The following is a 27837-nucleotide window of genomic DNA, read 5'->3' on the forward strand; positions in this document are numbered from 1 at the left end:
CTCTATGGTGATATGAAGCATATTTGGTATCATTACTTTAAACACGCAGTTAAGTAATCTGACTGAGAGCTAATCTTCCAGAACACTGAGAAAATTCAGAGTTTCAGATAAGCGTACTGCTCTTAATTCTAAGTGATAAATTCAGAATTATTTGGAAAGAATTTATGAATCACAGACACTTCACACTTGAAGGAAAAGAAAATGTGAAGTACAGCGTTTTAACTCTGCTATCATTTTAATCCTTAATTACATACCTTTCCCTATAGCTTTCGAAATTATTTCAGAGCTTTTCAAAATTACCTTATTACACTGATTTTCTGTAAAAATATTCTCAAGAAAGGATATTATAGCACATCAAAAATGACAGAGGAAAAGTCTTAAAATTTGGGCATCTTTACTCTGAGAGTAAGGCATTAGGGGATGAACAAATTGAAAATAGAGAAGAAGCAGAAATGAAAAATAATCCAAACCAAGCAAACAAAAAGATAACAGCAAAAAAAATTTACATTGAAAACAAAAATAACTGAAGGTCTGCCCCCTAGCTGCTGTAAATAATGGATATAAATCTTCAATACAGCTGTGCTGATTTGTATTTGAAGAGCATTCCTGCCCTCAGAAATTGCACTCAAAAGCTTGTAACAGAGAATCCAATTTCATACTGGAAGTATTTTATATGAGTTTCTTTTAGTGCCAGAGGTAAAATGTAGCCAAAAAAAGGAAAGAAAAAAAAAAACCCATAGCTGCAGAGCTTAAGCAGTGAGTCCAGAATTAACCAGAAATAACAAAACCCTTTCAACTGGAACATTACTTTATACTTCAACAGGTTAGAGTGGGCATGTATACATAAGGGACAATGCAATGACTTTACATGAAAGAAAAGTTTTACAAAAGGATAACACTGCTCCCTGCCCCCTTCTTCTCAAGAAACAGCTTTTCTTAAGCATTTTAAATTAGCGTAAGGTAATAGGTTTATATCAAGAGTCGAAGTGCTCAAAATGTTGTTCATCAGGGAAATAAGATTCTTGTTACTAGGAGATGTAATTTAATATTTGCACTTACACAGACACAGAAGACAATGCACATATTGAGTTTCACCATTAGTTACTGCAGGCCAGACAGACTTTCTACGTATAAACTATCAAAGCACCACTAAACTTAAACTGAAATGTTAAACGCAGCAACTTAAATGTCTTTAATCAACATCTGTTGAACAGTTTAGATTTTCTATAGCAGCAGCTATGCTTTAATATAATTAAATGTCTAAATAGGAAGTAGAAATAATCTGAAGTAGTTCTGTGTTTGAGATAGCTTCTTCTGGTATGAAAAGTTACCCTTTTCTTCTGTTTTAAATTTTTCTACTGAATTTCCTTTTTACGTACATCTCCTGCAAAATGACAGGCTGGCGTGTGTAACAGAACTTGGTTCTATTATCAACACTTTAAAAAAAATAGGAAAATGATTATATAGTAAATCTATGTCACAAAAATTGTATTTCCCAATTCAATTTTTCATTAGGTTATTGATGCCTGGGATGTATTAAGCTATATACCCATGCTTGCTTATTTAGCTTTCTTCATTTTTTACTTACTGGAAAAGCCTTGGTGAAAATATTCGTGAAGGATCCTCATCATCCTTTTCTTTATCACAGAAGAATTCATTTTAATATCCTAAGTATCCATTTGTAGGTGATCTGCTATGGCAATGTCACTGAGAAATCTTATGCTATACTAAAACTGATAGAACACCTGTAGTATTTCATTTCTGATGTATACTTCTTCACTTTTTAAGCCACACATTATCTCAAAGATTTATATATGAAGGTGAGAAGTTTCAGCAACTGTCAGATGCACTTCCAAAGCACTAAGCCCTTGTAGCTCCATGTTCCCTTCCCACATGAAATGTGCACTCTTTCCATAAGCATGTTCGCAAGATACTAAATAAAACCTTCGGATAAGCTGTACTTTAGAAGCTTTTCACTAATGACCAGTTTAAAGTCCTATACTTAATGGCTATATCTCAATGTATATTAATGGGCTGACAAAAATTAATTACTGTAATAATTCCAAAACCTGTAAAAATACAAAGATACATTCATCTTTCTCCTGAAGAACACGTGCATAACTTTCATTACAGAATTCTTCTAGAAAACATGAGTAATCTGCACTGCTTACCAATGACACTACAGCAGTCTGACAACACTTCCATTTTCATTTCCATTCATAAAAAGGCAGAGAGTGGTAATGGTTCAGACTTTTTAAAGGGTCAGGTGATGGCTGAAAAAAAACACCTGACACAGAGAAGAATGTATTCCAGAGCTAAGCATATTAAAATTTCATTTTTGACTGCTCCACTTAAAGAATTTTCAGTGTAATACAGCAAGTTAAATCCACGGTCTATGAGTGGTGTTGCAATTCATACATTCCAAGATAGAGGTTGAGCTATATTAATCTACATAAAATGATAGCATACAAAAATTACTAACGAAATGAGCTAACAGTGAAAACTGCTTTACACTTGAAATGTCATGAAAGAAATCATGTTTTGTGAATCTGACACTATTTAGAAGACTCACTTCCAGGGATAATTCACAGTGATGATTTCTTCAGCAACTAAATTAGCAAACTCCTGTTTTCTATTACCTTCCTATGTAGTCTAGATTTCATACTTTGAAGTACTTCACATTTGTACAACTGCTTACTGTCACATCCACCTCATGACATGCAAAAAGTCCCAAGCTCTCAAAAGTCATGGATTTTTTTAAATAAACATTCAAATCAAGCTATTTATGACTCCCTTGACAGCCACGAGAAAAATCCAGACTTAACCATAGATTAAGATTTTGGGATAGGTCACAGCAGGTATTTCACTTCAATTTAAAATCTAATTTCACATATTCTCAATCCTGCTTATCAGCAAGCAGCTGCTTTAAAGACAAGTATATTAGAAATTTATGCAGCAGCTTCTCATGCTCACTGAGGAGCAGCAATAGGCACTACAGAAATCACAGTACAGAAGTTCCTTGGGTGTACAGTCATTTTAGCATGGGGTTAAACCCAGAGCAACAAAGGCCTCTGAGCCCATCTGGGGACACGAAGGGAGATTTCTGCTGTCAAGCCAAGGCATATCTTACGTAGTGAGCCTGATTTTTCTCTCAGATAAATAAGGGTTTACACTGGCATAATTACCTTTAGCAGATTTACTGCTGGTTTACTCCTAAGTAAATGGCAAATAGGCCAATATTTCTTTCACATATAAAAGACTAAACAATTTTATGCCATTCTTTCTTTTCACTTTCCAAGAACTTCTTTACTCCATTCTCTTTCTTTCACTTTGATCTTAGCACTGTGCCTGGTTGGGCATTAAAAATTAAAGTCAGGTGTGCTAGAAGGAAGTGAATTAGATTCAGATTCCATTCTGAAGTTGCACTTATTCTACTCATATTCAAACATACCATTGCTGATTCTACCACCAAGAAATATATCCTACTTGGCAACAAGAAAATTATCAAAGCAATCTGACCAAATTAGTGCTACAAGCTTTGGCTACATCTGGTAACAATAATATAAAGGGAGAAGTATGAAGATAACAATTCTCATTTATCATTGCCATTAAACTTATCTTCATGCATACTCAAATCTTTGAACTTCGTGCTTTAATATAGCCAGTAAGAGCTTCACTCAAAGGTGAGGGGTGATGCTTTTCCAAAAGTGATAAAATATCCAATTTAGTAAGGAGACCCTAGTCACAAAGACTAGTTTATTCTGACAGTGATGGATCACTGCTGAAAAAGCATGACTGACAACATCAAGGTGCTCTAACAATGCAGAAGTCAAGGAACTTATTTGTAACAAAAGAACAAAATCTTTATATACTAGAAAATTGAAAAAAAAAAAATTATACATAAGCTTATTTTTTATATTAAATTTTTTTAAACTTTTTATTTCCAATATAACAAATGTGGCTATACATAAGGTCAAGTTGCTTATCCTATCAATAAGGTAAGCAAAAGCAACAGAATTTACTTCTGTATTTCAAATGTTTAGAATGCTTTACCACGTTAGTATGTTATTGTCATGACACTGCTAAATATCTCATGTATCAGACTGACAAAACCAATCCAATCTAAATAGTCTGAAATTCATACATAAAATGCATCAGATTTTCAAAAAGTTCAGATCACTCAAAATTTTGAACTCTCCTTTCATGGTTTTTACAGTAAATCATTAGCAAGCTGATGAACTTATTTTCCTAAGAAGCACTTCCTGTAAGTGTATGAACTGTAATTTTCAAGAAAATTTTAGCTTTAAATATGTTAAAAATTAGTTTGTTCTGTTATTGAAAATCTGGTAGCAACATGCTCTAAAGTGTAATATAAACATGATAGAGTCATACTGAACATTTATTTAGATTCAAGAATACTAGTTTGCATATATGTAGTTTTAAAAAAAGTAAAAGTTGAACTGTCCAATATTTACTTTTAATGACACATCTCAGTATGCATGTTGCATTAGTTTAAATGAAAATAATATGCACATTTTTTCGCTCAGTTTTGTAAACATCCTCACTTTGTCTTAAAAGAAATTACAGCCTTAAAACAAAACATTATTACTTGTATTTTGTATTTTGTATTAACAAAAATCTGCCCAAACTAATAGCATCACCAACTGCTTCCTTTCTGCACATAGCTGTAAGAAACACACATAGTAGCCTCGATAGGATGCACAGTTCCCATCTTCATAAAAGACTGCTTTGAAGATGACAATGTAATTATTCCAAAAGGAAATGATACAAACTGAACGTTTCTACTAATACTGATATAATCATAGTTTTGTTTGTAAAAAACTGCGATATATGCATTAAAACAGCAGCTGCTTTACTTAAAGCATCCAGTTTGCCACCTTATATATTCTGAAGCTAGACCTGTGCATTTAACATGCATGTGTTTGGACCAAAGAATAGGTCCAACAAGGTAATCAAATCTAACAGGTGTAGGGCTGGGACTCTGGCAGTACTTCCTCTGCTCAGCTTAAAAAAAAAATGGCAGCCACAGCCAAATCATACAATGTCAGAGAAGAGGAGAAGCCATCCAACCCCCTTCCTTCCTATTGCAGAAGTACTCACTGCAGTTTGGTTTGAAAGAGCCTGTAGATAAGACAACCAAGCTTTTTAGGCTTGGGCAAAACTTTGTTTCGTAGTCTACTTTTTGAAGGATTTGATTTTGTGTCACTTGAAAGAGTCATCAAGGATTCTCAAAGATAAACAGCTTGAAGGTATAAAAGCCTGAACTTATCATAGAATCATTGAGTATACTGAGTTGGAAGGCATCCACAAGGATCAAAGTTCAACTCCTGGCTCCACACAGGACAGCCCAAAATCCAAACCCTACGTCTAAAAGCACTGTTCAAATGCTCCCTGAACCCTGACAGCTCAGGGCCATGCCCACTGTTCTCAGCAGCCTGTTCCATGCCCACCACCCTCTGGGGTAGAACCTTTCCCTAACCTCCTGATAAAGATCCCAATCCTCCCCTGACAGATCCATGCCATTCCCTTGGGTCCTGTCACTGTCCCCAGAGAGCAGAGCTCAGCGCTGTGAGAAGCTGCAGGGCCATTAGGCCTCCCTTCATCTGCTCTGCTCTGGGCATAACAAACCCAGGGACATCAGCCCATCATGTTGAGATTGCTAGGAAATAGGCTGTCACTCAGAGTTGCAGCTCCAAAAGCAGTGAACCACATGAATACACTGTTAGGATGGTCTACATTATCCCAAAGACGTTTGGTGGCTTGTTGCATAGTTCACCTTTTCACCAGAGAAGCAAAGGAACCAGGTTACAAAGAAGGGAAGGAACTGACCCAAATTAGCTACCTCATCAAAATAAAAAGCAGCACTAAAACTTCTTTATTGACTCTCTGAAGAAAAGGATTGAAATCAGTCAGGTAAAAGCACTGCAAACCAGGAAGCCTGGAGCAAGGTGTGTTCCCTGAACACACAGAGTGTTAGCAGCTGAGAATTTCAGAGAAAGTCATGACTGGGTTGGGATACATCTCAGAGAAAAAGCACAGTGGTTGTTGGTAAATCTATCTTTGCACGTTTGAAAAATGAGGATTTTTAAAAAGGAAGATGAAAATGTATTTACGAGCGTTTCTTCAACTGTATTTTTCCAGCCTCCTACTTTTACAAATCTAGACACTCAAAACCAGAACATCTTTCTAAACAAGTACTACAAATGAAGATATAAAACTGATCAATGTTTAAATCTTCTACATAATGCTTATTTCTTGCATTTTAGGAAATAAACACTTCCATCTAGTTCCCATAGCAATTTATGAGATTGCATGTGTCCCTAGGATCTCAGCACTTTTTTACTCACACAGACATACAGAATATGGTGAAAACAATGAAGATATCATTCTGTAGGAGCAAGTGCCAATCACTGTGCTAGGTAATTTTAAGAATAAATTAAATAGTCTCAAAGGACTTGTTCAGAAACAGGAATTATTTTTAATGCTTCATATAATAACCATTATAAATTGCCATAAAATGTTGCATGCAAGAACTGCTCAGGGTCAGGACAGTCAGGGGAAACTTAAACAGTTTCATATTAATTAGAAACGGGTCCTTTCCACAGCAAATTCATCACAGCATTTGCCCTGTATCGATTTGAATGACAGAAAGTAATCATAGCATTTATGATTTTTTTTTTTTTAGATTTAATATTTGTTGGTTTTTTTTTATTTTTATTTTCATTTTGATATAACATTAATTGTCTTCCAAACAAATGCCTAATATTTTAGGTAAATTTTTCTAAAAATAATCTAAATATTAGGTCATTTTTAAAAATAATCAGAAAAATCTTTGGAGAAAAACATTCTATTAGTTTATAAATGAGTGTCAGATACATTTTTCTTTTCTGAATACAATTGTCCTGTCAGAGCTCTATCAGAAGAGTCATTAGTAGCTACGTAGCTGATTCATCTCAGTCATTTAGTTTGCAATCTCATTAGCTTTAAGGATCTTTGGCATTTCTGTTGTAAATACTATCTAACAAGCAGTTGTGAAAGAAATGGATTATTTCATGGCTTGAGGGAGAAGCGAGGAGCTGGTGGCCCTTTTTTGGAAGGGAAGTTAAAAACCAGAAGCCAACAGCAAAACCCTGATTTCACTGAAAGTAGGATTCATCCTCAGCAGACAGCATAGCATCCAAACACACAAGAAAACAACAGAATCTCAGTCCTGTGTAATTTTTGTCTCAGTTTTTTGTTTGATTTTTTTTCTTTTTGTTTTTTTTTTTTTTGTTACATTCTCTAACCACTTTTAATTCCACAGTAGGTTTCTGTTGCCTTTTTGGCAGGCAATTTCACAGAAAAAAAATATATATATTTCTTAAGTAACTTTGATTCTTCCTTATCCTTTTTAGATACATAGGTAATAATTTCCTAAATAACTATTGCATTCTTCCGTAAGTTCCAGATATGAAAACTTCTGCCTTTTTCTTGCCCTGTCACATTGCACAAAATTCAGTTTTTCACACTTGAAAAGAAATTTCCTCTAACTCAATTGAAAAGATAGTAATACTCTTCACTCAGTTTCAAATTCCCAGCATGTGAGTTGGCTGCTCCTTCAGCATGAATAAACTTCGGATCTTACTTAAAGATAACTTTGTTAATTAGTATTGACATTTCAAAGCCAAATGGCAGCTTCCTTCCTCATCAATAGTACTGGTGTTACACACGGTATGAAACCCTTATGTAAGTATCTCATTGATTGCAGTCCTACTTTGCAAATGCCATACTGCTTTTAAGAGCATTTCTTTGTGTTACATATAATCTGAGCCTTTAACTATTCAGTGTAATTCATACAAATGTACGAAGAATCCTCTAAAAACTAGATAAGCATAGCTTGATCTGGAATACCACCTGTTATTCATGCTTAATTATTCGTCTCTAAAATGTTAAATACCTGTGATTTACACATCCACATTTACTACTTCTCAAAAAATGACTTACTGATCTCTCATTACACTATTTCACCATGTTTTAGATCTGTCATACAAAATACAAACAGCACCCTTTGTTCATATAACTACGGTTTATATGCATGAGTGAATGTACGCTTCATAAGTAAATACAGTGTTTTAATTAATAATGTATGTAGCAGTGGAATTATGCTACTGTGCTGAAAACTGCACAAATGTAAGTAAACAACACAGTATCTCTTCTAGGTGAAGTCAATATTTCTTCATTTCCTTGAGGGCCCATGATTTACAATATGCAAAATGATTCTGATATTCCAAATTCACCATGTTTACAGAACTCACATTAGGTAAAACAGTTTTTAGATTTCAGTAATTTCATGAAACTTCAAGGAATTCAGTGATTTTCTCATGGAAAGATAGTGATTGCCTTCAAATAGCTCACTAGTCAAAGGGGTTCAATCCAGCTGTTCTCCTTTTGAAGTGAAGATTTGAACTAAAGCAGCAGTTTCAAGCAGGGCATCGAGAGAAAAAAAAACAACTTGGCAGACTTCTCGCTTTAGTAGTAAATAGTAAATTCATTTGAAAAGATGGTAAAGACTGGAAACTTTTTAAAGATCATGGATTTCAATGTCCAAGGACTTACTTGAACTTGTTATAGCTATGATTTTAGTCTGGATGAACATTAAGGTTCATCTTTACCGAGTGAACTTATATTAGGTCAGATTTTAGTAGTGAACTTTTAAACTTGTAAGTTTTGCACTGGTTACAAAAACAAAAAGAAATAAAAGTATTAAAAAAAAGGGAAAAGGATAACTGCTTCTGATCTTCATGGTGTTCTGCGTCTCATTGTACAGGCCAGGTGCATCCAAAGATACGCTGCTTCGGTTTGAGGTCACTTTGTATTTATCCATCTATCTTCAATTTGTAGCATAAACAACTTTTAAGGATTCAAGGCTAAGTGGTAGTCTAGAATCACCACAGATCCATTTTCATTACAACATATCAATAACAACCTGGGATTAACTGATTAAACTATGAAAAAAATTAAAAGCTGCTTCAGTAAGCAACGTGCTTTTTATGTGTTGAGAGCAAATGTAAGAATTTCTTCTCTCTCCTGAACCACCCTGCCTGCAGAAGATTCAGTTTCTGTTGTGTTCACAGCTAGAATTCCCATGCCAAGTGATAACACCATAACACCAATGCAAATTTCTAAACACAAGACTCGTTTGATTTCGCTACTGTATTCCTAATCTAACATGATGCAAATTTACTATCCTTTAGAAGACAGCTAAGAGTAATACATACAAAGCAAGACATACAACACAGTTTAACACAAACTGGACAATATCACATAGTGTGCACAGTCCAGCCATTCCAAGTACAGATTCCAATTATTACATTAGAGCTAAGACTTTATGACATTTCCTACAAATGCTAATTAGCTGGTAGGTTAGGGCCCTCAGTCATGTAGCACTTCATCAATCACAGAGCTTAAACTATTAAAGATGGAAACTAACATTTTACATGAAAAGTTGTATTGCAAGTCAAAGTAGAATATATTAGCCTCCTTTACATGGCTTTCTTTTACAACAATTCCCACAAAAGAATTTCCACAAGCTGTTGTCCTAATATGATCCAGCTCTACATTCTCCATTCTGTTCTTGTCTCACAGCTACTGTTCTCAACACAGACTCAAAAACTTCAGTGTGTGTGTCTGTGCACATGCATGTGCATACAGAAATATCTACAAATTCCTAGAGTACAAAACACACCAGTTATATTCACTGTATGAAAGAGAAAATTTGGGGAAAAAATGGATATTAAAACAATTGTCATCCAGTTCAGCACTTCTGCCCCTCAACCTACACCTCAGACATATTCATAGAACTTTGCACATTCTGGTAAGAAATATATAAAGAATTCTGAGGTCTGCCCCTCAGCATGCTAAACTGACAGATATGAGGTGTAAGACTAGCTTTGCCAGGTTAAACAGGGCTATTAAAACAACATACCCAACTTTACTGGCACTAAAATGAAACAGTGGTGCCAAAGATTCTAAAAGAAAGAAATATTAAGTAATATTGCACCCCTGACATTGACATAAGTTTATTATTACTCCATACCAATCTACCTTGATCCAAATCGTCTGAATGCTTGCAGTTCCAGAATTTGGACTCCTTTAGGCCTACAAATTATACTAAATAGCGTGATATTTTTAAAATTTGCTTTAAAAATACACCAAAATCAACAAATGGAAGGACAACGCATCATTAGCTCATTATCTCGTTAAACTTTTGTGCAAAAGAAATGCCTTCTGTATGTTCCTATGCCATCCTGCTTGTTCTGGTTTGTTCCCTATATTTTTGTTTCCTTCACATTTTTTAGTAGGGAGCCTTCGTGAGAAGGCATCTTATTCTCTAAGTAAAGCAGCTATCTAAAAAGAAGAAAATTCTATATACGAAAATGAGCTTTCCTGGTTTTGCTTTGGAGTCCTTTGTATTTTGCAACATAGTAGATAGTAGTAATGTAATGTATACAAGAGAAAGAATATAGAATTAGACACTTCTACATATTCCTTCCCAGTCATTTCAGGTTATTACTAACTGAAATTTTAACTATTGTATACACATTATTCCTTCTTCAATTACAGAAATACAACCTGTAAAATAAGTACTGTTTTTAGGCTGAATGTAACACTTGAACAGAGCAAAGAAAAATGTAGCTATCTATACTGCATCAACAAAGGCAACAAAATAATAGGTTATTCATCTGTACTCATGTCAAAGCTAAATTACATAGAAAAAAATCTGTCCCAAAAAAAAAAAATAATGTATATTGCCTACATAATATAATGATTTAGGGGGGACTGAAAAACCACAAGAAATTCATTTTCAAAAGTGGTTTTATGAGAGTAATGAATGGTGCAACGTCCTACTGGAATGCAAAGGACGGACAATCCACTAGAGGGCCTAACTGTTTCAGCTTGCATGTAATCTGAGGAGGAGCACAGTACCTGCACTGACTTCAGCACACCCACACGTGCTTTATGAAGGCAGATTAATTTCTAAGTATTCAACAACCAAATGTATGGCCATCATCATTTGAAGTGAAAACAATAATGGAATAAGTGTCTAAATCAGAAAACGAGCAATAATTGGAGAAATTGAAGAGGAATAAGTAATCCAGGAAGAAGTAGAAGATGGAAACATAATAGACTTATGTAAAGAATGAAATAACAGTAATCAATATATAACAATATTTTTTAACAAAATATATTCTCAGATATGGTTGCTATTGGAAAGATACATTGTCAAAACTGGGAAGAAAAGAGGTACATCTGAGAACTCAGAATCATTAATGTTGGAAAAGACAACTAAGGTCCAACCATCAACCCATAACCACCAGGCCCACCAAAACATATCTCTAAATGCCACATTTATCCTTTTTCTTTAAAATCACCAGGAGCAGTGACTCCACCACATTCCTGGGTAGCCTGTTTCAAACTTCTTTCTTAGATGATAACGTACACTACTTAGACTATTTGAGAATCCTGGCACAATGACAATTTTGACCATTGAATCTACATCCCTCCTACTCATCCATTTCGTTTATCATTGTATTTCATCAAAATACAATGTCAAATGCAGACAGAAGAGAAGCACACATAAGCAACATGAATTATATATGAAATCCAGAGGAAAATCACTGTAGTATTGTAGAATGTGTCTATCAGCATCATTACTAGTAAAGAAAAGTTTAGGTTACTCTCTGGCAAGAGCTATCTAAAGAATAATTGACAATATGGACTAGACATTCTTTAATTGGCTGTAAATGGAGGAGAGAAAAATGTATTTGATCCCACAAACATTTTCTCCATTTATGCTCTCAAGTGCATCTATATACACTGCAGTGATGCAAACACACACAGTACATACTCTCTAACATAAATCATTTTGTGTGTGTCAGAGAAAGGATACGGTAAGTAAGCACTCCACAATCGTATGCAGAATCCAGAGCTACATTCCCAAGAAAGTTCAACCCCACATCTCCACCACAAAGTGGAAACTGTAACAATTAAATCCAACATGCAATTGAGCTAAGTCTGTGGAAAATTAGCAGTTACAATAATAAGGCTGTTTGAAGTGATCCTGCATTCTGAATATCTGTAGCCCAAAGCAGATAATTGACATAATTTGGGTTCTTTCCCCACTTCCTTTGCTGTCTCTATCAAAGTGTATTTACAGAAAAAAAAGAAGTGTACTAATCTTTTAGAAGTTTCACGTATTTCATTTTGTTTGCATTACTTGGAAAGACTAGTATTCAATGTTAGTATGTATAAAAGAAACCCTGATGGAGAGGAGTAAGATTTGACAGGATTTTTAGGTCTTCATTTAAGTGCTAGAATTTTTCCAAAGTGCATCACATAAAAATTTGTAATACAAATAAAATATAATACCACAGGAACAAACTCATGGAAGATAACACATGTTACAGAGCTACTTGACTACTACCAACTTACTCTTTGCGATTTTGTAATAATTTAAAAGTAAAATGGCTCAAGAAGTGTATTTCCATTATAGGTGCCTCATGAGTTTTATAACATACCATTTCATCAGTGATCTTACCTTTTTTTGAAGGACATTGATTTTCCTTTCTTTTACTTCCAACATGTCTTTCATATCCCGAATCTCTCCAGCCAGGGTTCCTTTCTCTTCTGTGAGGTCTTGAAGTTGTTTTGTTTTTTTATTGAGAAATGTTTCTTTTTCTTCCAATCGCAACCGCAAGGCATCAACCTACAATAAGTAAATCAAATATATTTGGTTGTTGGTAAGGATGAGAACCATATTTTTCTTTTTTTATTTGCTTTTTGTATCACCTAGGAAACATTTTTTTTTTTTTTTTAGTGTAGACTTTCTAACTTTACCTTGGACCAAAGAAATTCAACACGTATGACTCGCTAAAATGCAATTTTAGGAGAACGGAGTTTCAGCAACAAAGGATGAATAGGAAAAAAAGCAGAAAATTTGAAACTCTAAGACTAAAACTCACAAACAAAGATTCAAAAAAAATCATCTCAACTTATTAAATAATTAATTGAAAACAGCACTCTGTATCCTGTACTTGCCCGTTAAAGCCATGAAGCAGGCAACTGTATAGTACAGCCACTATCCAAAATTGAGCATAGATCCATAATCTAGAAGCAGAACTATTTAACACAACAAACAGGGAAATCATACAGCTCTCAGCTTTTCTCCAATATACATCTCATAAATCTCTTAACAAATGGGCCTTCCTGTACTTTTCTATAGTAAGCATAAGCACAATTCCCTGTCAGATAAAACAAGGGGTATTTCAAAGATTTTTCTAAACAGAAGTAACTTAATAAAAGGCCTTCATGGTGTTAAGTGCTCTGGATTCCACTTTGCATTCCTTATGCAGCCTCTAACTCCCAAACTCATCAGCATTACCAGAATCAGAGAGCTTATTCTTAGTGAAGGATTTCAGTTTTCCAGAAGGCTAGTTAACACACTGAAGCTTCCAGACAAGGAGAGTAGATACTAAAAATACCATTACAGACTTGCTTCTACATTTGCACTTCTGTTCCATGTAGAGAGACAAAGCCGCTATGCTGCACAGAAAGCACAGAGAGGCAACATGGGAATGGAGTACATTTGCAAGGTTTACAAGCTTTTAGCACAGCCTTATCATTTCATGCAAAGTAGAGAAGTCAGATAAAAACACTGTAATCATTTGTTACTGCTAAGACAGGTCTCCTTGAAAAGAGGCTGTTTTTCTGATACTGTTTTCCCCTACAGCTCTGAAACTAGGAGGTGTTCACATTAAGTGGATCCATACAGGCTTGTTTTGGCTGCTAGGCACACCATTGAGAAGACAAGGTTTGAACTGAAAATATATGATGTGGCAGTTTAGAATAACTCTCCATCTAGTAGGGAGCTGCAGGAAGTCAGGCGAGTGCGAAATTTTAGATTCACTAATCCAAATTTCAAACATACAGATGTCAGAAAATAAAGAATTAGGGTTTAAAGTTTACATTACCTACAAATTCACAAAGTTTATTCATAGCAAATGGAAATAACTGAAAGAACTTTAACATTAGTTTTGCATTTTCAGGCTGTACAGTTGGAATAGTCACTAAGGGTCGTACACATTAAGCATCCTTTTTTTCTGGTTCATCAGAACATTATTAGAGTACAAAATAATCAACACAAGTCTGATTTATTTTTATTTATATTCTTAGTTTTGTAATTCTAAAGTTATTGTGACCAGAAGCCTTTGCAATGCCATTTTAAAATTTGGCTTGGGACTAATTTAAATGATCTATTGGATCTCAAAATGCATGTTCTTCCTGCTCTTAAAATGGCTCATTGCTTCTCTATACACTCGAAAAGAAAGATTTATGTTCTTCTGGATTTAGTATATTTTTAACATTTTTTTATAATATTGTAGTAGTAGTGTCTTGCAGTTTGTAAGCAGTGGGCAATATTAGATTCAAATGTGACTTTTTAACTTTAAAGAAAGAGTAGTAGCAGCTAACTTTCAGACCCCTTTTAATAAACGCGGAAGACCTCATCTGAAACTCATTACCACATTTATTCATTTTTATACTTAATCACTTATTTGGTGCATGTCGTTAAGCAATCCCTTATGTCAAATCACAAAAATCTCTGCTGTGCCTTTAAGCTGCAGCTGAGAAGCTCATCATAACCTGCAGCAGGAGCTCCAGTAGGGGTTTTCTTCATTCAGGCATTGCAAGTCTCGTTTGCCAGCTGCCACTAAAGTAGAGGCTTTGTACTTGACTTTAAAGGGAGTTGGAAGTGATTAGAACCACAGGTAAATGAAGCACTGATACTGCTCCCTGGGGACTGGGATAACAGTAGCTTGCACCCAGACTTGGCTGAGCAGCACTTTCTAATTCAAAAGCCATTCCCCTGTCCTAAAGGCTCTGTAGATGATTCTCACTCTTCACAAATGTATTTGTCCCAAATTTCCAAGGAAATTTTCTTTCACCAGCTTATAACAAGGCTGTTATTTCTATTCCCTAGCAAACACATGCACATTCAGCCCTGAGGGAGGAAAGAAGGTGCTCCGCTCCAGACAGAGACCTTCCTCATTCTGACCCACAGAGACAAAACATGGTCTTACACCACACACTCTTAGTCAGGAACTCTGACACTTCCATAACAACCCATGATGTCACGCCTGTGCCACAGCAAATGCACTGTCATCTGCTACAGCCCTTTCCAAACGAACCGTAGGTCAACCACTGATTGATCTGTTCCAGCTGAAGTTTGAGTTACGAAGAATTAGGAGCAAATTCCTTCCTAAAGAATTTCCACCCTTCTGGTGAAACAGAAATCTTTCTCTGATACGAAGCTACTGGCCTGGGTTGCTGCCAAAGCATTTCCTAGGTTTCAATCCAGATCACAGTGATTCAAATTAATCTTTTGCAAATCATACATTTTTCTACTGCCTTTTTTTTTTTTTTTTTTTTTTTTTTTTAAGACTGTATCTTATTTGATGTTCCCTCTTTTCTCCTCTGTGCAATAATATTTTTAACCTGTCCTGGGCAAAACTATATACGTATCAAAGCCAAGTCCATGCAAGAGCTGAAATTAAGACCTGTAGGATTAGAAAAGGAGACTACTCAGCTCACAGCATAGCTTTTAGTGTGTCATCCTTTTCTCCTTGCAGGTACAGTCTCCAGCCTGCTTTCTCAGAAAATACTTTTTGAGGGAATCAAATTAGATTGTGCCCTGACACTAATGTTAGAAGGAAAAAAATCTCCTAACTATACCTGTACTTTCTTACATACTCAAAAAAAAAACAGTGGGTCAGATATCTTGAAACTGATACAACAAAACTAACTCAAAAAGACCACCTACACAACGAAGTCTTAGATATTTTGACAGAACAGGTTTATCATCTCCCAAACTAACACATACAATAAAGAGCCATTCTAAAATCAGAGCTTTGTGCCAGTTTTCAAAGAGGCAAAAGGCTGAGCCAGTGCCAGCCTGGAACAGTGAACAGACAGCTCATCCTGTGTGTGGTCTTAGGTGTACAGATTTATTTTCTATACACAGGAATGCAATGTTAAGATTTATAAGAACATTGGTTATGTCAGTCATTCTTTCCTTCCCTAAATTCTTCCTTCTGTCTTCAGTAAACACAAACCAAGACTTTTTACATTTCTCATGACACAAAATAAAACTACCTCAGACTGAACTGCACGCAACCTTCCACTATACACTATCTGTTCGGTGCTAAGCATGTATGACATCATTACATATGTCAATTACAAACCTCCAGATGGTGTAAAACCAAAAAGTTGTTAAGTCAACTCCTCATCTTGTGGAAGACAAGAAGCAAAATACAAAATACTACTGTGTTTAAAGCCAAGATGAATATGCCAGTATTAGAAATATTTTCCCTCCAAATGGTACAGTGAAATCACTTCTACCCAAAATAATAAAGCAATGAATATTTTAAATAGAGCGTGCCTGTACACTAGGAGAAATGTCTGCCACTTTTGTTACTCCTTCTTTTATGTCTGTAGCATTTTAAACAACCTGAAAGGAAATTAAATACAGGTCACTCCACAGCATCAGATATATATATTTATATTTGAAAGAATAAGGATTTCTGGTATACAAAAAACCTTCTCTTTGGCTTTTCACTCAACACTATGTAATTTTAAGAGTCCTTGACTTATTTTTCCCAAGATTTGGCAGTACATTTACTAGTAAAACTTGGCAATCTGAAGAATACCATCATTTTCCAGAAAAATAAAGCAAAAGCAGATCTGATAGCTAGCACATAAAGTATTTCAAAGACTTCTGTCCAAGTAAATTGCTTTTTAATTTTGTCTAAGTTATTTTTGCTCAGCAACTACTTATTTAAACTATTTAATACAATAAACTCTGTCACTTGCTCTAGAAATATACAAAAACTTCAAAACTGGGCTATGCTAAGAAAAGTTCATGAAAGTACTAAAAATTGCCAAATTCGAAGTCAAACCTTATAAATCTTCATGTCATCACCCGCCACTCATAACCAGCTCCAGTAGTGACGTCTATTTCTTGAAGTCCCTTACTGTTAACTGTGTAACTTATATGCCATATATACATCATTTATGAAAGTGGTTTTAGAGTTCCATGAGGAAGTAAAATGTGAAGAAGCACTAATGTGTTTTACTGTTAGAAATCTTTATTGTATGAATATATTTAAAGCAAAAGTTTGGTTGTATTACTTTTTTAATTAAAGTAAATCTGAAGCTACTAGTTAAGCACCAAGTACACTGCAGTACCACACCTGAGGTAATAGAAAAAGCAAACTGCAATGCATTGTCTCTCTCCCTCCTAATCCCATTTCTGTTCCAGCACACACTATATTTGCTTTCCCCCAGAGCTCTTCTTCTTCCACTGGAACAGGTTTCCCAAGGAGGTTGTGGATGCCCCATCCCTGGAGGTATTCAAGGCCTCGTTGGATGTGGCTCTGGGCAGCCTGGTCTGGTGGTTGGCAACCCTGCACATAGCAGGGGGTTGAAACTAGATGATCATTGTGGTACTTTTCAACACAGGCCATTCTATGATTCTTTGCCCTTTCGTACTATTATTTTCTCCCTTTGTGATGACCACTCCAGGCTCTATGGTGTTGCTGACATGATTGTGTACTACTCTACCATATTATGCAGTTCTCCTTAAAGAGATAACTTCAGTTAATCAGAAAAACAACTATTAAAGATCTTAGTACTTGTATCTGTACATTTCTATTTACACGGGGCAATAGAATGTACTGGTATCTTGACAGTACAGACACCTGAATTCTATATGGTTAATATGCCTACCACTTTCTTATTCCAAATTGAAACTTGAGTGAGTTAACTAGCTTTTTTCCTTATTAGTGGAAAACCACACTTTTACGCATTATTTCATGAAGTTTAGCCCAGCAGGCAGCTCAGCACCACACAACACTCTCCAGGTGAGACTGGGGACAGAATCAGGAAGGTAAAAGTGTCAGAACCCACGGGTTGAGATAAAGACACCATACTAGCTAAAGCAAAAGTTGTGCATGCTGGCAAAGCAAAACAAGCAGTTCCTTCACTGCTTCCCATCAGCAGGCAGATGTTGAGGCACCCCCAGGAAAGTAGCATTCAACACAAGTAGCGGTTTCTTGGGAAGACAGATGCTATCACTCCAAACATCCTATCCTTCCTCCTCTAATATCTGAGCATGATGCTATGGATGCAATGTCCCTTTGGTCAGCCTGGGCCAGCTGTCCACGCTGTGTTCCCCCCAGCTTCTTGAGCACACCTAGCCTGCTCACTGGCAAAAGAACCTGTTTGTCTGTCTTCTTTTCACTGCGTTGTATCTAAGAGCTGACAAATGGGAAGTAGCATAAAGCAGCTGAGCACATTCAAGCTGTTCAGGACACAGTGAGCAACATCATAGAGTGGTTTATAACACAAGATGGGGATACCTATTCTCATCAGAACAAACTCATAGCATCTCAAACCACTGTCCCCCATGGTGTCACAAGCTCTTTCAATTCCTACAAGCAAGTATGGGACAACTACTTGCTGGCATGATGCATCCATCACTTATCCTCCTTTACCTACTCCTCAAAAGATGGCATCCAGGTGGTCCAAAAAATCCTGGCCTCCCTCCTGACAGCTGTCTGTCACAGTCTCTACTAATCAATCACTGGTTTTTGATTTTTTTTTTTTTAATTAATTTTCTTTTTATCCTCACTGGTCCAGATACAGCCTACTTTAAAAGAGTAAAATAGTAATACAAATCAGTATTAGACAAACCAGAAAAGGTCTTAGCTGCAACAAAGTGCAGTCAAGATAAGAATGGTTCCCTCTGGTAGTTTGAAACCCATCCTTGTGGAGTACTGTATGCCACAAGGAATTCTGATTGTGTGTGGCTTTTCAATGCAGTCAACTGCTTAATAGCTGTTTTCTTCAATTAAATCTTCGCCTATCCTTGCCACAAAAATTAGGTTTAAAGCAAGTAGTCCGAAGTTCAGAATTTAATATTTAGTTCAGTTCCAGCAAATTTTGAAAAACACATGGGAATTGTAACTCATGTGCTAATACTTAAAGTTTTTGTTAATAAAACTTCCAACACTAACCTTACCTCACTGAACTTACCTCACTGATTTTATGCTCACTATAAAACTATGGCTGTCATAATATTTTTGAATTACCGTGAAAGGAAGTCAGACATTCCAGAGTCAATGTTATTTAGCAACATTATGATAGTTATAAATTCAAAATACTTAAAACCAATTTACAAAACTATCAATCCAAGTAGCTTTTTAACTTTTGAAATTTGTCTCCAATAACATTCAAATTTTATTATACTTTAAGAGATTAATAGAAAGTGAATTAAAAGGCCATAATATGCTTTTTTTTTTTAAAAGTCAAGCCAATGCACTCTGACTGCTTCATGAAAAAATGTACTGAATTCCATGATAATATTAAAAACAACAGTAAATATTTGCTCATTTCATATATGATAAAAATCAAATTTTTATATCAATTGCTTCTCTCAGTTTAATTTTTTCTTAATAGTAAAAGTCAATTCTTGCAAATAGCTGACATAGCAGTAAGAGTGATTTTTGAAAAGCACACTGAAGTTTATGTCTCAGGACATTCAAACAAAGAAGCTGCCAACAGTTAAAGCTCCTCAATCGAACTAGAGTCCATGTTAGCTTGCAAGGATGAGAGCTGTACACTTGACCTCACTCCCTCTCTCACTTTCACATATCTCAGAGAAGAAAGTCATGATTCACCTTGCTCTGGAACACCTGCTTATGTCACCCACCTGTTTATCAAATATTCCTTCATCGGTAAGTCCAGCTGGCTACAGGCTTGGCTACAGGCTTATCTTCCAGAATATATGGCCAGCTCATAAATACAGTGACATAAAACAGCTTGGGCAATATTTTTCATTTATTCATAATAACACAGAGAACAGAGAAGAAGGTTAAAATAATAAGCTGAACATACATTGTTTACTTTAAATTTAACAGTGTTTTCTTCAAGAAGTATGCCATTTTGGCTTTTGTATCTCTCCTGCCCAGCCCATGTTCTCTCAGAGCCCAGGTCATAGGCTTTTCCCTGGAAACTGCTGCATTTGTCTCAAGACTGTATGTGCTTCTAACTGCCTGTAATCTCTTCGATTAAAAAATGTCTGATTTTTTATAAGCTGTCTCGGATATTTCAAGTGAAGAAACACCATCTCAGCTAGTCTGTATTTCTACGTAAGTCTGCTGGTGTGTCTAGATGCAGGGATGACACACAGCAGGGAGCAGAATGCCTCTTGCAAGCCTGCCAGTCCAATCTGAAGCTCTGCACTTTCCTTAGGACTGGGACCTGCAGCAGTGCATGGGGAACTGAGCCCAGGAAAGAAGAGTGAACCTCTTATAGCGAGGGCCCCTGCGATGAGTCAGATCCATGAGCAAGTCTAATAAAAATCTATTGCACGTGTGATCTGTGCATAAACAGAAAGGCAGAATATCATGCTGGGTTTGCTGCACAAACACAGCTAGTGAACCCCACACATTACCTTCCTTCACAGGTGATGTACAATAAGGCATGCATCCATCATCTAGTTCATACATATATATTCAATACATCTCTAAGATGTATAAGACATCAGTGTGAAATTTTGGATATTGTGATATGTAAGATTAGCTAAGAGATTATGAAAACTTCAATTTGTGAGAGGCAGTTTGTTTCCAACAAGAGAAAGATATAAGAAATAACTGGAAATAGGAGGCAAGAAGACACTTTCCTCAAATCCATGGACGAAAAGATGATGTGGAATATTTGGCATTTCACTAGTAGCACTCTGAAGAGTTTACATATAAATTAGTAGATCCATTTTGGTTTTTCTGTTACTTGCCCAAAAAATACTTCTCAAGGTTAAAAACTTCACTAAAGATACAGTTTGTCAATGTCTGGCATGTTCTTCATTTTTACAGATATCTTCTAAAGCTGGTAGTACCCAGCCAAATCCTCCCACAGTGAGGCTTTAAAAAGATAAAAGGACAAAAATCACTAAAAACCCTAGCTGGCTCAGCTCTGTCCTAGACATTAAATATAAAAAGATACATGTGCTAGCAGAGAAGTTACAAATCAACTGCAAAAATGAAATCCTATCTTACATTCTTTGTTCAATCAGACCAAGGACACAAATTTCTGGAATTCAGAAGTCAGGTCTTCTAAAACAAAAACTGAGACAGATTAGATAATTTGATTACATATTTCTAGAAATAAAACTAGAAGTTATGAAATCTTAAGTTCCTTACACAGTGCAGAAACATATCTTCAAAACCATTTGACAGATGTAATAATTAATGAATGATATTAAAACTAATTAAAAGAAAAAGGAAAGGGGGGGATAGAAAGTTTCCTAATTGGACCCTAAAAAAGACTACTTTGTTATGCAGTATCTTGGTAAAAGAGTCCACAAGATATTGACAAGATTTTTAAAATGACAGCAAGTGCATTCTAAGCTACTGAGGATTGCAGCAATAAGTGGTTATTTAAATAGCAAAGTTCACATACCATTCTCAGACAACATCTTGTTTCAAGCAAAGGCAAAATGAACTCTATTTACAGAAAAATTCTTATGCTTTCTGCAAATGGTAGGTTGATTTGAGTTAGGGGCCAACTTCAAAAGTATAAGTTTCAAATCAATCAAGAATAAAAATTGTTACCTACTGTGGTGTTTTTAAGGGCTACTTTTTTAATGAGGGACATAAAAGCAACAACATCCTTCGTATAAATACAGTGTCTGTAGTACAGGTTGCATGGAAAATTAAAAGAAAAAAGATATACTGGAATGAATTCAAATGAGTAAACTTAAGTTGTGGGCTTCCTAACATAGCAGTAGAGGTAAATCTGTGAAATGTTTATACTAATTCCAGTCTGCTAGATAATCTCCCAGCAAGCATTTCATGATACAATCTTGCATTTAAAACGGAGCTGGAAGCTGCAGATTTACTACAATCATATTCCATCTGGGACACAAACTGTTTCTCAGGACAGAATAGCAGGAAAACTGATATTTGCTGCTTTCTTAATAGTGTTAATATTAAACAAACTATGTAAAGTTAGATATGAAAACAAACTATCACAAAAGTGGTCTTACACTGTCAGATATGTAAGGGGTATTTCCACAAAACAAACCAGCAATGACATAACTTTGAAACTAATTTCAGAGAATGACCTGATACCTTCAAGAGCCAACAATGACAGCCGACGTACTGTAACTAAATAAACAAATGAAAAAAAATAATCCTCAACTGGAAAACTTGATTCAATAAATAAATGCAGAAAAGATAATCCTCGACCAAACATCAATTTTCAATGAAAATAAAAGCCAACTCTGATTCTTCACAGTACAAGAAACTCAAGAGCCCTTAACCATAAATTCCTGGATACCATCACATTCTTTCCTTCTCCAAAATGTCTAAGATGATACTGGATTACATGCAAATGTTATTAGATTTCAAACAGAGCGACTTCATGAACCACAAAGCCATGCTTGATCCTGTGCTGCATAAGAACTTGAATGGAAAAGTCATTAAACAACAGTGAAATAGCTTGACAGAAATCTTCCCTCCTTTCCCATCTCTCTTCAAGGAACCTCTCTCATCTTATAGCGCTCATAATATGAAACAAAAATGTGGCTAATATATACCAAATACAACCAAACTGTCACAGAGCAATAATCCCAGTCCTGTAAAATGTGGACCTCTACATCCTGCAGAGGCATTACAGATTTTGGTTCTAGTTCAAGGAAAAAATATGTGGCCAAAACATAACTACTACTGTATATGAGAATGAAGACAAAACAAAACATTGAGGAGGGAGAGTGATTTAGCAACAGCAAAACAATGACAAAGCAAACTATTTGTTCCTGATATCTCAGTACTTGAGGGAATCCAGCAAAAACTGTTTCATATAAAATACCTAAGAATAAAATTTATAACTCTATCAGCCATACAAAATGCTTCACAGAACAATGCTACAAAGGGTCTTCAAAATTATCAGTTAGTTGTGACAAAAATGATGGTCACTGGGACATCCAACCTCCTCAGGATATCCAGCAAAGCTGTTACTACCTTTACCTCGACATTTACATTACAGAAGTTTTAGCTTTCAATCCTAAAGGGCATAAACCTTGAACTTTGCACATCTCATCTATTTATATCACTCCAGAATTCAAGATCATCTTAATCTCCTTAGCATTACTACTGGTTCCAGTATGATGTATCTCTGAGATCTCCACTTTGAGATCTTGTGAGTGTGCTTCCAAAGTTTAGTGAGTTATGTAGCAAAAATATTAAGTAAGCCTTACTGCAACATTAGGTCTTGACAGGCTTCCAAAGAATACTTCCACAGTAATTTTCTCCTACCACACTATCTAAACTGTTTACCCAGTAGCTAACATTTCACCAAACCATTCTTGGATAAACCTCAATTTTCTCTAACTTCCATAATTTCCAACATGATATGGCATCAAATGCTTTACTAGCTATAGCTAGATTAGACACAATGTGTTTTCTTTGTTTACAAGACAAGCACTTGTATCAAAGAAAAATTCTGAATCTAGTCTAAATCTCTTTACAGCAAATTCAAAGGGAGATATTCAGGATAATATTTTCACTTCAGTTACAAGTAGGTTTTCACTATTTTTAAGCCTGCTATCAAATCTGGGAAATTAAGTCTTATAATCCAATTTTAAATCTTATGCTTACCATGCAGCTGCAAACTTAGAGTTACTGTTTTGTTCCAAATAGAATGTCACCAGAATTCCTGCTTTTTGAATACAACAGGATTTTAATCCTTTGAACTGAGGTTACCCTTAAATAAGAAAATATGTGGGACTGTAGAGAAGATTTTGCTAATATATCAGAGAAAGTTATATAAATCTCTGCAAGAGAGTTTATAAAAAATATTTATTGCATAATTTGCCTTAATATTCATTTTAGTCTACAGATTAATTACATATGTATGTATATTCATGTAAGCATGTGTAAACAAGCATTACGGCTAAAAACACTATACAAAATTTAACTCTGAAGTAGGAGCTACATGAGAGAAGATCTACTAACCATGGAAACTACATATTAGTCTGAAAATTCACTTTCCAGTTTCTGACAGTTGACAATTACTTGGAGCCTTATAAATCTGTCTTTTGAGAAAATTCCAAAAATAAATAAATAAATCGAAGAAGTATCATCCCTCATCTGTTTTCCTTTGTCTGGCAAGCATTTTGAAAGTAATCTTTTTTTCCAGGCAGATTATTCTGCACATGGGTGGAACCCTGCTCCCTTTTCCCTTCAAAAGACTGGAGAAAAGATACATTTCAACAGGAAAATGACAGATAAAGAATGAATCTTAATGTAAAGTCAAGCATAAATTAACTACCCAGGACTCTGCCCGATGCTAATTTAATTATATTTACCAGTGCTTACTTATGAGTAACATAACACTATCCTAAGAAGAAGCAAAAAATAAAACGGAAAAAGTAACCATGACTTTTCCAACCTCCAAAGTTAAAGAGGATACTTTAAAGAACTGCTAATATTTCCCGTCATCACTGTCATAATACCCAGTGGCTTTCACTAAATAATCCCATATAGTGACAAACATTTCACACAGTTCAATTAAATGGCAAAATGTATAAGTAATTAAGAGTATAAAACAATGGTTCAGAGGATTTAATTTCCCAGTACTCCTTTAATAAGGAAGTATAGAATTAGAAGTTAGAGAATGAAACCAACCACTTACAAACTTATTGAACATAAATTCAACTTAAGATTGCATTAGAAAAGCATATCTGTTGATGCATAGGTGTATCAGCTCATCATTGCTGAAAACAAAATACATCATGGGAAAGTCAGCCTTTCTCCTTCCTGCATATATTATACCCTTAGTAAAAACTCTGCAGCCTGCAAATTAGCTAGCACAGATGCAATTAAGTGCCTCTGTAACTGAAACTTTCTAAACTTTTCCATTATTGATGCAAGAAGAAATATAACCCTCTACCCTCAGTCACCACTGCACTAGACTGCAAGACCAAACAGAAAAGGTAAAGAAAAGTAAAATTTTCTTTACTGGATGTTGTATATAGACATGATCAAAAACACTTGAATGTGTCCAAATGGATGGACTTCTGGTAATCTCATTTTTTAATATAAATTATTACTTGGCATAACTAAAAAAGGTTCTTCTTCAGTACAATTGCTAGTTATAAACAGTAACAGAAAAGGATGCAAGTTTCATATCCATATATATATATATATATATATATATATATGTATGTATGTATGAACTTTTTCCTGCGAACAAGATAACATTCAGCAGCCAGGGAAGACAAAGGAGCACTCAATTAGTCTGGAGGTCACATGTTATACAAATCACTATGCCACTGAAGAATAGAGTGCTTTAAAACAAAGACAGAATCCTGTCTTTACAAGCAATACAGTCAGGAAAGAAGGAAAGAAGCAGGAGTGATAAATGTCCATCAGAAATCAAATCTCAGTATAAAGAACACAACCTGGGGGTTGGACTCGATGATCTCTGGAGGTCCCTTCCAACCCCTACAATTCTGTGAACCTTTAAATGATAGACAGCAACCATTCTGTGGTTACCATTTCAAAACTGAGTTGCAATCTACAACACAGGTCTAAAATTTTCTCCCCTTAAAGACATTTATTGTTACATAGCTTCAGAATTTTTCTTTCAAGCACGTCACTGTTGGGTGAGACAACTGTACATCACTCAAAAAATTCTAGTCTGTCTTTTAGCTTTTATTAGCAGATACCTGATTATGCCACTATAACAAATATCTTTGAACTGTTTAACTTACTAATAAAGTTAAAAGCAAAAATACTAAAATCCTAAATATGTAATTCATAAAGAAGCGTATTTTCCTTAATTAATTTTCTCAAAGTTTACAATATCTGTACTAATTCTCTGTAACTAGATACGTTCTGGATCCATTCTCAGTGAATCTGTGTAGAATAAACATTTGAAACATCTTAAGGACTAAGTAAAACCATCCATCTACTATGCTGCAAGGCAAATGATTTTGGGATGTTTTGCATTTTTATGCTAAGTAGTGCAGCTGCAATTCATAAAAAGCAATCAAGCTAATTTAAGTCAATCATGTCCAGGAGGTTCTCATCACTTGTATTAAAATGCTCTCACACTCATTTTAAGGCTCTACCACAGCAAGCACCTTTTTTTTTTCTTTTTTTTTTCCCCTCTAAATGTTTGTACCTTAATGTTCTGTATCTTACTCAAAAAATAAAAAAAAAGAAATATACATCTTACAGTTTTTCACTATGATTTAAACTTGCATCTTCATTTGAACAGAAACTTACATTGATTGACTCTAACACAAATAGACTATATTAGAATATAGCAATACTCTACCTGTAGTAGCACATATTTTAAGGCAACAGGCCAAAGGCAAAGCAAACTTTTAGCACACAAAATGCACAATTGTTACCCTCTAACATATAATCTGGATTATATTACAGGGATTATAACACATTTTGAATTTATTATTTTGATTTGTCAGTATGGCACTTCACAGCTGCCATTCTGAGTTGCCTCTCAGATGCTACATTTGACATTTTAAATCACTGTTTTGTTTTACATTTTGCATTAATCACTGCTTCTACATTTTAGTCCTGTAAAACTACTTCAGTCATGATGCAAGAACCCTTTACTTAGATGGGTTAAATCCAAGACAATTTATCTGAATTCCATTGTAATTCTTTGCCTTGTGGCCAACTCCCATGAACATGTGATTGTTGATTCTCCTCAGAAAATGAATAATTATGAAAGAGAGCCTTGAACTTCACTTTATACCATGACTTTATTTACATTCCCTGCAAGGTAGCTGTGGAGTTCAGTACAGTATGTGGAGATGGATGCAGAGAATGACATAATCAAGCCCTTCATGAAGAGATTAAGGCAGGTCACAACAGCTTGCAGTAGAAGCATTTACCACCTCAGAACATAAAGTACTTATCGTGTCCCAGTGGGTTACGTTTGGCCACATTTTCATAATTGGTGTAGATATACCTATAAATTTAGAAATAGCAGAAATGTATGTTATAGAGAGACAATTTTATTCCTGATTTGTCCGGTCAAACTTGAAAAATCACATCAAATTTAACTCTAAATTCTTCCGCTAGCTTCAACAACTTTGGATAAGTTGCATTATTTTTAGTGCCTTTCTATAATGACAAGCAAATGACAAAGATAATTTAACAAATGTTTGCCAAGCACTCTAAAGTGACTCCTCAAGTATGCATATTCATTATAGAAAATAATTCATTCATAAGACTTCAAAGCATATCAACCTCATGAAGATCTTCTAGCTGAAGATTTATTTCTGTTGACAATTTTGCCCAGACCTTCCTCTCACTATTGCAGATTACTCAACTCATATTTTGAAACATAATTTACAGAATCACAGAACAGTTTAGGTGGTAAAGACCTCTAAAGATCACACAGTCCTATGCACCTGCTCAAACCACAGCAGATTGCTCTGAATATGTCCAATAATTGAAACTCCACAGATCTTCTTCTGGGCTTGACAACTCTCAGCTTAAAAACAAAAAAAACATGAATTTCCCTATGTTTAAACAGGATTTCCTGTATTTAAATTTGTGTCCATTGCCTCTTTTCTTTTCAGAGGATAACACTGACAAGAACATGGTTCTATCTTCTTGAAACCACCTAATCAGGAATTTATACATACTAATAAGCTCCTCCTTGAGCCTTCTTGAAGTTATCCAGCTC

At 35.2% G+C, this 27837-nt stretch overlaps 1 protein-coding gene across 6 annotated transcripts in view; it reads right to left on the reverse strand.

Annotated features, from left to right (window-relative positions):
- The window catches only part of ERC2 (ELKS/RAB6-interacting/CAST family member 2), a 428344-nt gene that overhangs the window by 283512 nt on the left and 116995 nt on the right, over positions 1 to 27837 (reverse strand). For all 6 annotated transcript variants that reach the window (XR_007379214.1, XR_007379215.1, XR_007379216.1 and 3 more), the window contains one exon: positions 12599 to 12766. Coding sequence is in view for 3 of the 6 variants with exons in the window: in XM_048956930.1 (XP_048812887.1) it covers positions 12599 to 12766 (168 nt within the window). In the remaining 3 variants the exon portion in view is untranslated. The remainder of the gene's footprint in view (positions 1 to 12598; positions 12767 to 27837) is intronic.

Source organism: Lagopus muta, chromosome 11 (genome assembly GCF_023343835.1).
Source record: "Lagopus muta isolate bLagMut1 chromosome 11, bLagMut1 primary, whole genome shotgun sequence".
NCBI classification, from domain to species: Eukaryota; Metazoa; Chordata; class Aves; order Galliformes; family Phasianidae; genus Lagopus; species Lagopus muta.